The 15,903-nt window shown below is 46.0% G+C and overlaps 1 protein-coding gene across 5 annotated transcripts in view; it reads left to right on the top strand.

The window, feature by feature from the left end:
- Positions 1–15,903, top strand: part of LOC130284625 (FAST kinase domain-containing protein 1, mitochondrial-like) — a 66,734-nt gene that overhangs the window by 42,149 nt on the left and 8,682 nt on the right. For all 5 annotated transcript variants that reach the window (XM_056535144.1, XM_056535147.1, XM_056535145.1 and 2 more), the window contains 4 exons: positions 6,996–7,482; positions 7,597–7,711; positions 14,005–14,133; positions 15,321–15,452. In XM_056535144.1, coding sequence (XP_056391119.1) covers positions 6,996–7,482; positions 7,597–7,711; positions 14,005–14,133; positions 15,321–15,452 — 863 coding nt within the window. The remainder of the gene's footprint in view (positions 1–6,995; positions 7,483–7,596; positions 7,712–14,004; positions 14,134–15,320; positions 15,453–15,903) is intronic.

Below are 15,903 nucleotides of genomic sequence, written 5' to 3'. Positions count from 1 at the left end.
TCACAGAATTTAATAATGGGTGCAGTGAGCATTTACACCCCTCTGGCATTTGACAGATCTTTGGAACAGTGGGCTGAGCAAATTAAAAATAAAATTTTTAATTTTCACGGACCACTGTTCCAAAAATCTGTCAGACACCTGTGGGGCGTAAATGCTCACTGCACCCCTTATTACATTACGTGAGGGGTGTAGTTTCCAAAAGGGGGTCACATGTTGGGGGGTCCATTGTTCTGGCACTATGGGGGCTTTGTAAACAAACGGACACATTTTCTCTTCAAAATCCCAATGGCGCTCCTTCTGTTCTGAGCATTGTAGTTCGCCCGCCGAGAGTTTTACATCCACGTTTGGGGTATTTTCTTACTCAGAAGAAATGGGGTTACAAATTTTGGGGCGCTTTTTTCCTATTTTAACTTGTGAAAATGAAAAATTTAGAATAACACCAGCATTTTAGTGAAAATTTTTATTTTTCCCATCCAACTTTAACGAAAATGTGTCAAACACCTGTGGGGTGTTAATGCTCACTATACCCCTTGTTACATTCCGTGAGGGGTGTAGTTTCCAAAATGGGGTCACATGTCGGTATTAATTTTTTTGCATTTATGTCAGAACCGCTGTAAAATTAGCCACTCCTGTGCAAATCACCAATTTAGGCTTCAAATGTACATGTGCGCTCTCACTCCTGAGCCATGTTGTGCGTCCGCAGAGCATTTTACGCCCACATATGGGGTATTTCCGCACTCAGGAGAAATTGCGTTACAAATTTTGGGGGTCTTTTTTTCCTTTCACCTCTTGTGAAATTAAAAAGTAAAGGGCAACACCAGCATGTTAGTGTAAAAAAATTTTTTTTTACACTAACAGGCTGGTGTAGACCCCAACTTTTCCTTTTCATAAGGGGTAAAAGGAGAAAAAGCCCCCCAAAATTTGTAGTGTAATTTCTCCCGAGTACGGAAATACCCCATATGTGGCCCTAAACTTTTTCCTTGAAATACGACAGGGCTCCGAAGTGAGAGAGCGCCATGCGCATTTGAGGACTAAATTAGGGATTGCATAGGGGTGGACATAGGGGTATTCTATGCCAGTGATTCCCAAACAGGGTGTCTCCAGCTGTTGCTAAACTCCCAGCATACCCGTACAGTCAGTGGCTGTCCAGAAATGCTGGGATTTGTTGTTTTGCAACAGCTGGAGGCTCCGTTTTGGAAACACTGCTGTAAAATACGTTTTTAATTTTTATTGGGGGGGACAGTGTAAGGGGGTGTAAATGTAGTGTTTTACCCTTTATTATGTGTAAGTGTAGTGTAGTGTAGTGTTTTTAGGGTACATTCACACTGGCGGATGTTTACAGTGAGTTCCCTGCTAGGAGTTTGCGCTGCGGCAAAAAATTTGCCGCAGCTCATACTTGAAGCAGAAAACTTACTGTAAGCCTGCCCGTGTGAATGTACCCTGTACGTTCACATGGGGGGGCAAACCTCCAGCTGTTTCAAAACTACAACTCCCAGCATGTACTGACAGATCGTGCATGCTGGGAGTTGTACTTTTGCTACAGCTGGAGGCACAGTGGTTGGAAAACCTTCAGTTAGGTTCTGTTATCTAACTCAATATTTTCCAACCAGTGTGCCTCCAGCTGTTGCAAAACTACAACTCCCAGCATGTACTGATCACCGAAGGGCATGCTGGGAGATATAGTTATGCAACAGCTGGAGGGATCGCAACTACAACTCCCAGCATGCTGGGATTTGCAGTTTTGCAACATCTGGAGAGCTACAGTATAGAGACCACTGCAAACTGTGGCCCTCCAGATGCTGCAAAACTACAAATCTAAGCATGCCCAGGCAGCAAACAGTTGTGTGGGCATGCTAGGAGTTGTAGTTTTGCAAGATCTGGAGGGCTATAGTTCAGAAACTACCATATAGTGGTCTCAAACTGTAGCCTTCCAGCTGTTGCAAAATTACAACTCCCAGCATGCCCAAACAGCTGTCTGGGCATGCTGGGAGTTGTAGTTTTGCAACATCTGGAGTGCTACAGTATAGAGACCACTATACAGTGGTCTCGGACTGCAGCCCTCCAGATGTTGCTAGGCAAGTTACCGGCTTCCGTCGGATCCAGGGAGCTTGCTGCACGACATCGCCGCCCGCCGATCTCCGACGCCGATCGTCGCCCGCAGCCTCCGGATCGGTAAGTGGATGTTCGGCGTTCGGTTCTCTGTCGTTTCCCCGTCCTGCCCCACCTATTGTGGGTGGGCAGAACGGGGAAAACTAAAGTTAACCCCCCCGCCCCCGATCTGCTATTGGTGGTCGCGTCTAGACCACCAATAGCAGGGATAGGAGGGGTGGCACCCCTACCACCTCACTCCTATCTCTTCAGAGGGGTTGTGGGTGTCTTAGACACCAGCGATTCCCCTTATATACCGGGTCACCATAGACCATTAATGACCCGGAATCGCGCAAATCGCAAGTGAGAATTCACTTGCGATTTGCGCCGATCGCCGACATGGGGGGGTCTGATGACCCCCCTGGGCATTTGCGCGTGGTGCCTGCTGATAGATATCAGCAGTCACCCCGGTCCGATCCCACCCCCCCCACCCCCAGCACGCGGCGGGGACCGAAATTCCCACAGGCGTATAGGTACGCCCTTGGTCCTTAAGTACCAGGGAGCAAAGGCGTATGCCCTTGGTCCTTAAGGGGTTAATGAAATTGCCAAAAAATTATCACTATTAACATATATTTGTATTCATATCCGACGCATTTAAACCATAATAATATGGGATCATCAGGGTGTTAAAGGGGTATTCCAGGAAAAAACTTTTTTATATATATCAAATGGCTCCAGAAAGTTAAACAAATTTGTAAATTACTTCTATTAAATATTTTTAATCCTTTCAATAATTATCAGCTGCTGAAGTTGAGTTGTTGTTTTCTGTCTGGCAACAGTGCTCTCTGCTGACATCTCTGCTTGTTTCGGGAACTGCACAGAGTAGAAGAGGTTTGCTAAGGGGATTTGTTTCTAAACTGAGCGTTTCCCGAGACACGTGTCATCAGAGAGCACTTAGACAGAAAAGAACAACTCAACTTCAGAAGCTCATAAGTACTGAAAGGATTAAGATTTTTTAATAGAAGTAATTTACAAATCTGTTTAACTTTCTGGAGCCAGTTGATATATAAAACATTTTTTTTCCTTGATAACCCCTTTAAGTATAGGTGGTTGTGATAGGTAGTAAAAGAAAAGTGTATTACTCTGGGATCATTAAAGGGGTACTCCAGTGGAAATTTTTTTTTTTAAAGAGTACCTGTCATCAAACCATATTTTCTAAACTAATTCAGATTATATTCTCTAACTACTCCTAACACCCCTCCTGCCCTAAAAAAAAATTTCAGAGCTTTAAAAAGCTGTGTATCATACCTTTCCCCTTGCTCACAATGTTGTGAGCTCCCGTCAGGAGAAAGTGGGCGTTCCCCAGCAGGGGCGACGTCACTGAAGCCTGCGAGAGCTGTGCCTCGCCATGCCCCGCACGCACTTCCTGAATTGGACTTCTGCACGTCTGGGTGGAGACCAAATGGACTGTTTGGTAACAGAACAGAGCCATCTAGTGGCCGTTTTTTCAATCACATTAAAAACATATAAAGGTTGAGAATTTTAACAGCAAGTAAATAGCAAAGTGTCTTATAATAACTTAAGGAACAATATATTAAAAGTTTAGTTTGGTGAAAAGTACTCTTTAAATCAACTGGCTCAAGAAAGTTAAACAGATTTGTAAATTACTTTATTATTATTATTATTATTATTTAAAAATCTTAATCCTTCCAGTATTTATCAGCTGCTGTATACTCTAGAGGAAGTTCTTTTCTTTTTGAATTTCTTTTCTGTCTGACCACAGTGCTCTCTGCTGAGACCTCTGTCCATTTCAAATCAACAACTTCCAGCATGCTGGGAGATGTAGTTTTGAAACAGCTGGATGCACCTAGATTGGGAAACACTGTTCTGAAGTTCTGCAGCATCATCCCCTCCTTTACCCCTCCTGCATGATTTACGATAGGACTCTGCCGAGTCCTCTCTCTAGATTGCACCATCCTGCTAATAATGGAGCAAATATGTTGGTCTCTGCAACCATTTTTAACCCCTTAAGGACCTCGGGCATACAGGTGCTCCTCGACATCCTGGTACTTAAGGACCCGTGGGAATTCCGGTCCACACCACTCACCGGGCGGGAACCGGACCAGGATGCCTGCTGAAATCATTCAGCAGGCACCCCGTGCAAACCCCTGGGGGGGTCCTGAGACCCCATCCCCCAATGTCGGCAATCGCCGCAAGTCGCCTGTTAATTCAGAATGGCGATTTCCGGAAATTCCGGGTCTCCGGATCGGCTCTCTGGATACCCGGAAAAATAGGGTGAATGGGGCTGTCCGAGCCCCATTCACCCTTACCCAGCAGGAGTGAGGTGGCACGGGTGCCACCTCATGATCACGTGATTGATTGGTTGGAATGACTGCGGGGCGGTGATCTGGGACGGCGGGGGTCTCCTACCTTTGCCTGGCCCGGCGGGGGGTCCCCTCAGGAGCGGCGGATAGGAGAAGCAGGAGCAGTGGCAGCAGTGGCGGCGGCAGACCCGGCGGTGCAGGCGGCAGGATACAGAAGGAGGTGAGGCCTGTTCACCTCCTGCTGTTGCTTAGCAACAACTCTCAGCATGCACAGCCAAAGGGCATGCTAAGAGTTGAAGTTTTGCAACAGCTGGTGTTCCAACTACAACTCCCAGCGTGCCCATTGGTAGTCTGCATGCTGGGGGTTGTAGTTATGCAACAGCTGGGGGTAACGGGCCTCACCTCCTGCTGTATTCTGCCGCCTGCACCACCGGGGCCACCGCCGCCGCTGCTGCCACCACTCATGCTGGTTATGTTTGCTGCCGCCGTTCCTGAGCCGGCTTCACCACAAGCTACAACAGAATGCGAGGCTACTTCCCCGGCTCCCTGCCACTGCAGGACGCGCTTCTATATTACTTGGTGCTGGATGTCTGGAAATCATATGCTACCACTGGACATCTGATCTATACACAATAATGTCCATGTGGATGACAGGTACCGATAGCCAATAGGCTTATACTGTATTCTTAATGCATATCATTTGAATTAGATGAATATGTTTTTCTATTAGTTCTTGAGCTATATGTATTAAGGTTCCCCTGGGGACGTCCCCATGCACAAAAGAATATAGCATGCGGACAGAAACGCGTTGGTAATAATTCTTCATATGGGACTTTAATAATAGCTCTGAGAGGATAATCTTGCGCCCCTTGCTACATTTCACCTTTTGGTATCCACTATCCTTCTATCTGGTGGCTTTTAAAAGGAATTATAAAAATTTACTAGTTTTAGCGACACCCTATAATTTTTGTTTTTGATTTTACTTGTAGTCTATGGGGTTTTTGACAGGGTTCTTATGTGGCCCTTACTGATCACATAATCCTATTTGCAAACATAAAGTAGACATATTGTATATGTGAATCAATATATAATTTATTTGGTATGTCTATTTTCCTTACAAGCAGAGGGTTTCAAAGTTAAAAAAAATTCAAAACCAAGAAATGATGCAAGTATTGACAACAATGTACCACTATGTTAAAGTAGAATATGTCACGAAAAAACAGTCTCGGAATCAAATTAATAAGTAACAGCAATTCAGAGTTATTAATGCTTAAAGTGACCGTGGTCAGATGTGCAAAAAATGCTCTGGTCCTTAAGGTGAAAATGTGCCTCGTCCTTAAAGGGGTTATCCAGGAAAAAACAAATTTTTTATATATATCAACTGGCTCCAGAAAGTTAAACAGATTTGTAAATTACTTCTATTAAAAAATCTTAATCCTTTCAGTACTTATGAGCTTCTGAAGTTGAGTTGTTGTTTTCTGTCTAAGTGCTCTCTGATGACACGTGTCTCGGGAACCGCCCAGTTTAGAAGAAAATCACCATAGCAAACCTCTTCTAAACTGGGCGGTTCCCGAGACACGTGTCATCAGAGAGCACTTAGACAGAAAAGAACAACTCAACTTCAGAAGCTCATAAGTACTGAAAGGATTAAGATTTTTTAATAGAAGTAATTTACAAATCTGTTTAACTTTCTGGAGCCAGTTGATATATATATATAAAAAAAGTTTTTTCCGGGATAACCCCTTTAAGGGGTTAAATGGGTACTCCAGTGAAAATATATATATATTTATTTTTTTTATTTTTTTATTAACTGGTGCCAGAACATTTGTAAATTACTTCTATTTAAATATCTTAAATAAGATCTGTAGTGCTCTGAACTTTATCTCCTATCCGAAGGATAGGGGGTAAGTTTTAGATCGCGGGGGGTCCGAGTGCTGGGGCCCCCCGCGATCTCCTGTATGGGGCCACGGCAATGTACAGGAAAGGGGGCGTTCCATCCCCGCATGACACGGCAGCTGGCACGCCCCTCCATGAATCCCATAGAGATGCATGGAGGGGCGTGCCGGCTGTCGCGTCTTGTGGGGACGGAATGCCCCCTTTCCTGTACATTGCCGCGGCCCCGTACAGGAGATCGCGGGGGGCCCCAGCGCTCGGACCTCCCGCAATCTAAAACGTATCCCCTATCCGAAGGGGATAAAGTTCAGAGCACTACAGATCTCCTTTAATCCTTCCAGTACTTATCAGCTGCTGTATGCTCCACAGGAAGTTCTTTACTTTTTGAATTTATTTTCTGTCTGATCACAGTGCTCTCTGCTGACACCTCTGTCTGTCTCAGGAACCGTGGTGAGGTGGCAGCAGAGAGCACTGTGGTCAGACAGAAAATAAATTAAAAAAGAAAAGAACTTCCTCTAGAGCATACAGCAGCTGATAAGTACTGCAATGATTAAGATTTGTAAACAGAAGTAATTTACAAATCTGTTTAACGTCCTGCACCAGTTGATTTTCACCGGAGTACCCCTTTAATACACCACTTTGCATTCTCTCTTTGTCCTCTAATCTTTGTCCTCTAATTTCTTCCCGCAGGGACTTAATTGCCAATTTCGTACCATCTGAAGTGGCAACTATGGCCAAAACACTTTCTCTGTTGAACCCAAACCAAGTGGATGAAGCTGTCCTTTCTAAAATTGATGCTATAATCCAGCAATGCAATTTACCAAGCATGGAAAAGATAGCGGTCCTGCTCATGCAGTTGTCCAAAACCCAACGTGCATTTGGGAACCACCATAATACTTACAGGGAACTCCTCCAAAAACTGAACAGCCGTGCACTAGAGAGGATCCAGCAGGTGGACAACATTGATCTCCTCCTAGATGAGTTCATACAGGTCAAGAGCCGACAGTGGATGAATGAAGAATGTATAGAGGGATTTTTGGATACCTGCCAGAACTTGAGGCATAAAGTCACCTGGAGGAACGTCACAAAACTTTCTATACTTTTAATGCACATGAACAATGCACGAGTCCCACTACTACACACGGTAGCAACAGTGACCATGGAAAATATTTCAAAGGTATCTCAGAAAGGCCCAGTCCCTTGGAATACGTTTCTTTACATTTATTTACTCCCAACATTTTTTGTTGTATTGTTTTTTATTTTTTTTTAAAATCCAGTCACTTTCTTTCAGATGCATTCATCCTGTATCCTTATGGTACTGCGTCCCTTCAGTTTTCTAAACTATGAGCCTCCTCAGGGGACAGAATTTTTTGATGTATGTTTACAACGTACACTGGAGCAAAAAGGTAGGTATTCCAATATTTCTCAATAAAATTGTACTGTGTTTAGTAGGTCAGTTCTTAAAGGTTCTGTCCTCAAGTTATAATGGATCTCCTATAAGGAGATAAGTATCTCATCAATGGGGGTCCAACCATTGGGACTCCCTCCATTGTCGGGCTCCTGAAGATAGGACCGTACCGTGCTTGGCAGGAGTCCCATACAGAGTAAATGCTCTTGTCAAGTAAAAGGCCATTTGCTTGACAAGAGCCCTATGTTCACGTGATCGGTGGGGGTCCCAAGACTCAGACCCCTAGTCAGTTAGTTTCCTATTACCTCCTGAATGTGTTAGTAAAACATAGAGGAAAGATGAAGGGGAATGTTTCTGGATCATTTTAGATGCTTTTGGTACAATAGAAAAAAAATGGCTGTGAAGGTGGACATTGCTTTAATTGTTTTTTTGTTTGTTTTTTTTTCAAATTTTTTTCTGCACATTGTTGCTTAAATATCTGTGTTTTGTATTTCTTATGCTACATTCACACCACTTTTTTGCAGTACAGTTTCCGTATCAGGTTTTTGATTAAAAATGGATTCCTCAAAACTGTACTAAACTGTATCAAAACGTGTGTACAAATTTTAACCCTTATACGGTTTGAAAAATGATGTCCGGTTGCATCTGTTTTTCAAGAATTTTTTTTTTTATAATTTTTTAACTTTTTACCCCATTATGAATATTGTTTTACTTATTTGATTGAAATTCCAAGAAAAAAACTTTGCATAGTCAAAAACCGTATGGTGCAAACTGGATGGAACCATACGCACATACGGTTTTCTACAGTTCCCATTGTCTCCCATGTTTAAAAGACCGTATACGGTTTCAATACGGTTTTTCACCCGGACCAAAAACCGTGGTAGGCTACGGTTTTGGGTACGGAAAAAAAAACTGACAAAACCGTACAAGATGCAAATTGGATGCATGGTTTGTCATACGGTTTTCAATGGAGAGTCAATGCATGTTGTTTTCAATATGGTTCCATACGGTTTTCAAATTGGAAACATATATGGGAACTGTATTGAAAAAACGTGGTGTGAATATACTCTAACCAGGAAGAGGATCACGGCGGAGACCGGAGTGGGTTACTGGAGGCACCGAGGGAGCGAAGGAAGGTATGTACCTCTTAATTTTTTTACTGCTGGCAGTATGGAGGACAAATTTTCCATCCTGGAGTACTCCTTTAAGGCAGGGCTTGACAAACCCAGGCACCAGTTCGCCATGACGACTAAAAATTTAGTTGTAGGGGTGTGGCTTGCTGTTCTTGGAGTAAGACACGTGTTTCCTAGTCTAGTCCTCCTCTCCCCTCCATGGGAAACAAATGCCACTAGACCCCCCTGGGGGCCCACACTTTAGCTGGTCCCTGCTGTCCATTTGAACACGCTGTTCCGCTACCTCCTGCCTGATTCTTCTGCCGTTGCACTCGTTCTGTCCTAAATGGCATCGGGCGCTTCTTCTGCTGGTTTCCTCTTCTGCTGAGCTGGCTTTCTCAGCTCCTGCGTGCTGGGCCGGCTCCCTGGTGTGGGATGCGCTATCTCCTGCGGCCCCTGCGATGATCTCTCTGGGCAGATGAGCCTCACCTTCCTGTTCTGCCGCCTGCCTGCTGCAGGACTTTCCTCCTCTGGTACCCTCTGCTTATGACCCCTCTGAGAACTTTTTTTAATATGCCTCTGTTCTCCTCTTGATCATCTGGTGAAGACCTCTAATATGGCTACTGCACCTCCTGCTACCAGGGCACCATTTGGAGGAATTCGATGATCATAGCCATCATCACAACATCCGGGTGAGCGTCCTTTTTAAAAAAAAGTATTTATTTAAGTTTTGGATTTTAATGAACAAACACCACCAACAAGGTGGAACAAGGAAAAACATACATAACAACAGCCTCCATAGGTCCCAGCTACAGGCTCCTTCACAAAAACAGAGATTCAGAGTAAGTAAAAACGTGCACTATTAGGACAGAAGAGCACCTCTGAGACCCTACTGGAGGAAGCCCAACACTGACAAACACATGCACACAAGCACACATCCCGGTTACCCCCCCCCCCCCCCCCTTAACCTCGGCCCCCTCTCATAGAGAGCAACAACACTCTATAGAAAACCTACTGGGACAGTCTACCCAGGGGGTCCGCCGACACATCCAGCAGAAGCCAGGGGGTCCATACCTTGTCAAATTTATTAGGGCACTTACGACTTACATAAAGTGCCTGGTACAACGGGACATATTTGTTAACCAAAGTTAGCCAATGAGACAACGAGGGAGGAGAGGTATCCTTCCAGGTCATTACTACCACTTTACGGGCACAGAATAGCAGGAAGCAAATTAGTACGCGTCTATGTGAACTAGAGACCACCTCATTAATAACTCCCAGCAGGCATACCACAGGGGTGAGTGAGAAAGGGAAGATCAGATTATCGGCCAGAAACCCCATCACCTCCCTCCAAAAGAGAGCAATGACAGGACACTCCCACACCGCATGCAAAAAAGTACCAACTGCCGAAGAACATCGAAAACATATATCAGAAGGAGAAACACCAATGCACTTAAGCTTAGCAGGAGTAAAATACAATCTCAAAACATATCTAGATTGGATCAGCATATCTCTAATACTAACTACAGTGGAATAATAAGAGCCTTCAACCTCCAGGATATCGGCCACCCATTTATGAAAGGCTTGTGAGAAAGGGTCAGGCCCCAGTGTCTGGAGGAGAACATAAGATTAAGGGGTTTAGAAAGATCCATAGTGCCCAGGAGAAGCTCCACATCAGAAAACACAGGAGTAAACATCAGGGAGCCAAACTGCACCTGATCCGCATGCCTGAGCTGACGATACCTATAAAAGGCATTTCCAGGGATGCCATAACGTTCCTTCATGTCCGAAAAGCATAAGAAAACCTAATCCTCCCCAAACAAGTGGATCACAAATTTGACGCCAAGAGAACCCCAGAAACCAGCTGCCTGTAACCCATGCATGTGAGGTAAATCTACATTCCCCCACAAGGGTGCGCTAGGAGATACCAGAGGCTGCCGAAATCTACTCGACACCACGGACCACACTTTAGCTATAGTTTGAAGGGGAAGTAAGGTCCCCACAGGTATGCAGGTTTGCTGTCAGTTGGACGTTCCTTCGGCTGCTGGGTCTTTCTCCTCCACCTGGTCAACTGTTTGGTCGGACCGCACTCTAGTACCCCACTTTATGTGGGGGGCTGCCTGGAGTCATCTTGGGTGCTCTGGAATTCTATTCTTGTCGGCCAGTTGGTTTGCCACGTGGCTGTCTACTGACTCCAGTTATCTTCCATACATCTCCCACTCTGTGGGCGGTAGTTCAGGTGACCCTCTGCCAAGGTGTTGTTTTCAGTGCGTCTCCTGTGTCTCTCTGTGGACTTTGTTCCATGCATCAGATTCTGAGTGGCAGGGTGTACGGCAGGTATCACTCTTCTCGCAGTGTTTTCTGTATGCGGAACTGGACCTGCCCATGGTCCCTATGCTACATAGCCGGACTGTGTCTGCATGTTTTTCTAAACGACCTGGTTGCCTTCCTCACTACTTTGCGGCCGCGGCTGTCGTCAGATGTCTTTTTCCAGGGACAGTTACGCTGTGTGCGTATCTGCGGGTTCTTGACGCCCTTTCTCCCTGTAAGTCTACCTGTGTCTGCAGGTTTCCTGCGCTACATTCCTTCTTCCTTGGGATGTCTGCTGTTTTTTGTTCTTTGTGTGGCGGCCTTGGTACCCCACTGCTATGGTTGCCCTGCTTCAGTGTCCTGGCTTCCGCTCCATCTGGGGTCTCCTGTTGCCCCTCTGGACAGAGTTGGGGGCTCTGTCCACCCACCTCTTGTGCCATGGTCTTTCCACAGGGGGTGTGGGGATCGCGGTGCTTGGCACGGGTCCTTACTGGCTTCTGCTTCCGAGAAGATGCCGTCTTGTTGTTTCCCCCTATTAGGTGGGATATCGGTGGGGCCCTTGGCTTTTCCGGGGGCCCTCCTCAGAGTTTCTTCCTGTCTGGGCTGTTGGCTTGCCGGCCTTTGCGGCCTCGCTCTCTTCCACTTTTTTGGTTTTCTACTGCTGCTCACGCAGCCTGGCATCTCTCCTCTGCTGGAGGGGGCCATCTACATGGAAGGGTTAGTTCTTCTTTCCCTTTTTTGTCTGTGTCAGTTATACCGCACTGACACCTAGGTCTCTGGGCACAATCCTTCCTGCGGCCAGACCCTGGGAGTCCCAGTTGGGCTCTCCTTTGTTCACCCCCTCCGTTCCCGTTCTAGCGGGATTTTTTTTCGGAGTGCTCGGGTCCGCTCGGACCACTGGATCTATGACTTTCTGGTCCTTGGCTTGGACTCTGTCCTTGGCTGCTGTGGCGTGCATTCCTTTCAGGCAGCTTTTTTGGCTCACCCTTGGTGCTGGTTCCGATCTTGGGCATGTGTTCTGTTTTGACCCAGACTCCACCGCTATCCCATCAGACGGGGCGTTTTTTTTCTCTACTGCACTCCTTCTCTTCTTCACGTTCCTCTATGTAGTGGTCGTCCGGTGTCTTTTCGCGGACGTCTGCTTTTCCTTACTCCTCTGGGGTTGTTCGTATTCCAGGTGACCCTGACATATCGATTTCTCGTCTGGTCCCCCCAGAGGTCGGCCTTTTCCTTGGGGTCCTAGTCCCTCTTTCTGGTCGGGCGATCTTCTGGGAGCTCAGTTTCTAGCTCTGGTCTGTCTCCGACCTGGGGGCTCGTCCTGGGACCCCGTGGACTCTGGGGTTCAGTCTTGGGACTGATACCTTCTTTCCAGTAGTTGTATTTTTCCCACCCTAGGGGACTCCTTTGGTACGTCCCAGCAGTTCGGTGTTCCCCAATGAAGAATGCCAGAGAAAAGGAGATTTTTGTACTCACCGTAAAATCTCTTTCTCGTAGCTCTCATTGGGGGATACCGCACCCACCCATTTCTTCTTCCCTTTTCCTGATTATTCTTTCCGGTTCTTGAGTTGTTTCTCCGGGATTCCTTTCTAGGGTCCTTCGGACGTATTTCTTGTTGGCTTCTCCTACTGCTTTGTGACATAACTGGTTTCCTCACTTCCAGTGGGCGGGTATATCCTGCCAGGGAGGAGCCGACTTTTTTTCCTAGTGTCAGTGCTTCCTAGTGGCAAGAGCATATACCCATCAGTTCGGTGTCCCCTAATGAGAGCTACGAGAAAGAGATTTTACGGTGAGTACAAAAATCTCCTTTTACCTAATATTTGCAGGCTTTCATGACTGCAAAAAAATGCTTTTATTCAAAGCTACTGACGGTCGGACTGGCGTGGCGCGAGGTACGCGATGAACCGCCGCCGCCACGCCCACCTCCACGCCTACCCCTGTATGTCAGCGCATGCGCCATTCAGCTAATCTAACCTGCGCACTGCTGTGTGTCATCCAGCAATTTCTCTCTCCCGCCGCTGTCTTCCTCCTCAGTGCGCCTGCGCAGAGCAACGTGCAATCAGGTTAGTTCTTGATACTAGGTGCAGAGAGGAAGCGTGCTCTCTGCACCTAGCACTGCGCAGTCGCACTGAGGAGGAAGATGGCGGCGGGAGCAAGCTCTTGCTGGATGACACATCGGCACGCAGGTTAGATTAGCTGAAGGGCGCATGCGCTGGGACCTGTGTGTCAATCACACAGCGGTCCCAGCGCTGACATACGGGGTAAGCGTGGAGGTGGGCGTGGGCGGCGGCGGGGCATCACGTACCTCGTGCTATGCCTATCTGACCGTCAGTGGCTTTGAATAAAAGCTTTTTTTGCAGTCATGAAAGCCTGCAAATTTTAGGTAAAAATATTGCTATACCCACCACCTGCACACAGTACAAAGGCTGTGTCCAGGTTATTGCACCAAAATGTCATGACAGTTGCGCTTTAAAGTGTACCTGTCACTTAAAAAAAACTTTTCACATGTCAAAAGTTTTAATCGGTGGGAATCTAGGTGTTCAGACTTCCGCCAATCAGAGGAACGAGCCGGGAGAAGTCCGCACTGCCGCACACTCCTTTCCCTGTTCTGTGTCACATGAACGAGGCACGCTCCATAGACTTCCATTATGAAACTGTCTCGATCACTGGACCAGGAGAGAACGCGATGAGCGCTAATTTCTCCCAGCTCGTTCTCCTGATTAGTGGAGGTCTGAACACTTAGACCCCCGTCGATCAAAACTTTTGACATTGACAATTTAAACTTCATGCATTGAGTTTTTAGTAACAAAATGCTTCTTATGTTTTTTTTTTTTTTTATGTTCTCCATAATTTTTTTGTTTTGTTTTGACAGATTTGTTGAGTCCTTCATGCTTAATGCAGATTTGTTACAGTTTTGCTTTGGCAAAATACTTTCCTAAAGAATTGTTAAAGGCCGTATTTAACATCACATTCTTGCGCCAGCTAGATGCCCAGCTGAAGTGTAAGTCTATTTTTATTTTATTATGGTCTCTGGGGTTTTTGGTAGGTCTGTAAAATGTTTTATTTGGGGGAAATTTAGCAACATTTGTGCAAAGGAACAGTGGAGCAGTTGCCCATAGCAACCAGTCAGATTCCAGCCTTTTTAAAACTGAAAGTTGAAGCCTGATTGGTTGCTATGGGCAACTGCTTTGTGTCCGCATGCAAGAAAACCCCCTAAAGTTGCCCTGGCCCCCATTACTGTCTATGGAAGCGTTTCCTATCATCAGACATAAACTACAGACAGTTTCTACACCAGTTTTCTACTTTAGCTCAGTTATTTCTGTAAATGGAGGAGGGTGGAAGAAGCAGCCAATAATATCCAACATGGCAGCCGTATACTATAGGTCAGTGTTTCCCAACCTGGGTTCCTCCAACTGTTTCAAAACTACAACTCCCAGCATGCCTGGACAGCCAAATGCCAACCATCTAATGTGTATAAAGGCCTCTGACTGCAAGTGTCACAAGAGAGAACAGTCGGGCATGTTAGTTTTCAACATGCCTGATTCCTTTGTTCTTGGGGACAGAGGTGTCCTGCACCAGCTTCCTCCCCTCTCCCTATTTAAAGTACATGCACACTGGGCCAAGCTGAGGGTGCATATGTATGGGAAGTATTGGGATAGATGGCTAATATAAAATGTGTGGCCAGCTTTATAAGGGTGTATGCACACCACGTTTTCACTCTACGGGTGCCGGATCCGGGGGAGGGGAAAACCGTGTGGTCCTGTACCCTAGCCAGACCGACGCCCTAATCCATTGACTTTAATGACCCCACCGGAGTCGCCATATCCGGTTTTCTGACCGAACCTCAAAACGTAGTATACTACGTTTTGAGTTCCGGTCAGAAATCCGCATATGGGTCAAAAATGAGCCGGCCAGAGTAAAACGATATACTACGTTTTGAGGTCCGGTCAGAAAACTGGATACGGGTTAAAAATGAGCCGACCGGAGTAAAACGGTGACTCCGGTCGGCTCATTAAAGTCAATGGATTTTACCCGTAGAGTAAAAACGTGGTGTGCATGCACCCTTAGAGACTGCCTGGACCCTCTAAACAGAGAAGGTTACAGATCTTGGATTCTGTCCATTTAGCCATAGACATTTTATATTAGGAATGACTTCACTGATGGTATCTATAAAATGTTACGTTTCAGCTTTTCCGCACGCTCAGAGTATGAGTTTACGGCATTATCTTATGGAACTGAATCGTGCAGTTTGCATTGAGCGCCCAGAATATCAGATTCCATGGTTCCATGAACCATATTGTCAGCACATGAAGAAGAAAGGTGAGCTACAGATCTGCCAATTTGGGAACTTATATTCATATATATTTGTATGTCATTTATTAAACTATTGCAGTTTGTTTCTCTAGTTCCTTCATTGCTGCCAAACAGTATTTGTTTTATGTAGAGAAGAAATAAATTCTGCTGACCATATATCATCTTTAGCAGGCACAGTGAATTCATGTGAAAAACACGCGTTCACTGTTATTACAGTTAAAGGGGTATTCCGGGCAAAAACATTTTATCCCCTATACAAAGGATAGGGGATAAGATGTCTGATCGCGGTGGACCCGCTGCTGAGACACCCCTGCGATCTCCCTATTCTATGCGGGTGCTGAATCTCCAGTTTCGGAAACCTCCGGGTTTCCGGGACTGGGGATGTGACGTCATGCCACGCCCCTCCCATAGACATGAATGGAGGGGCCAGTCCCGAAGGTTTCCGAAACTGGAGATT

The sequence above is a fragment of the Hyla sarda genome, chromosome 8 (assembly GCF_029499605.1).
Source record: "Hyla sarda isolate aHylSar1 chromosome 8, aHylSar1.hap1, whole genome shotgun sequence".
Classification (NCBI taxonomy): domain Eukaryota; kingdom Metazoa; phylum Chordata; class Amphibia; order Anura; family Hylidae; genus Hyla; species Hyla sarda.
This window is presented reverse-complemented; position numbering and strand designations above follow the sequence as displayed.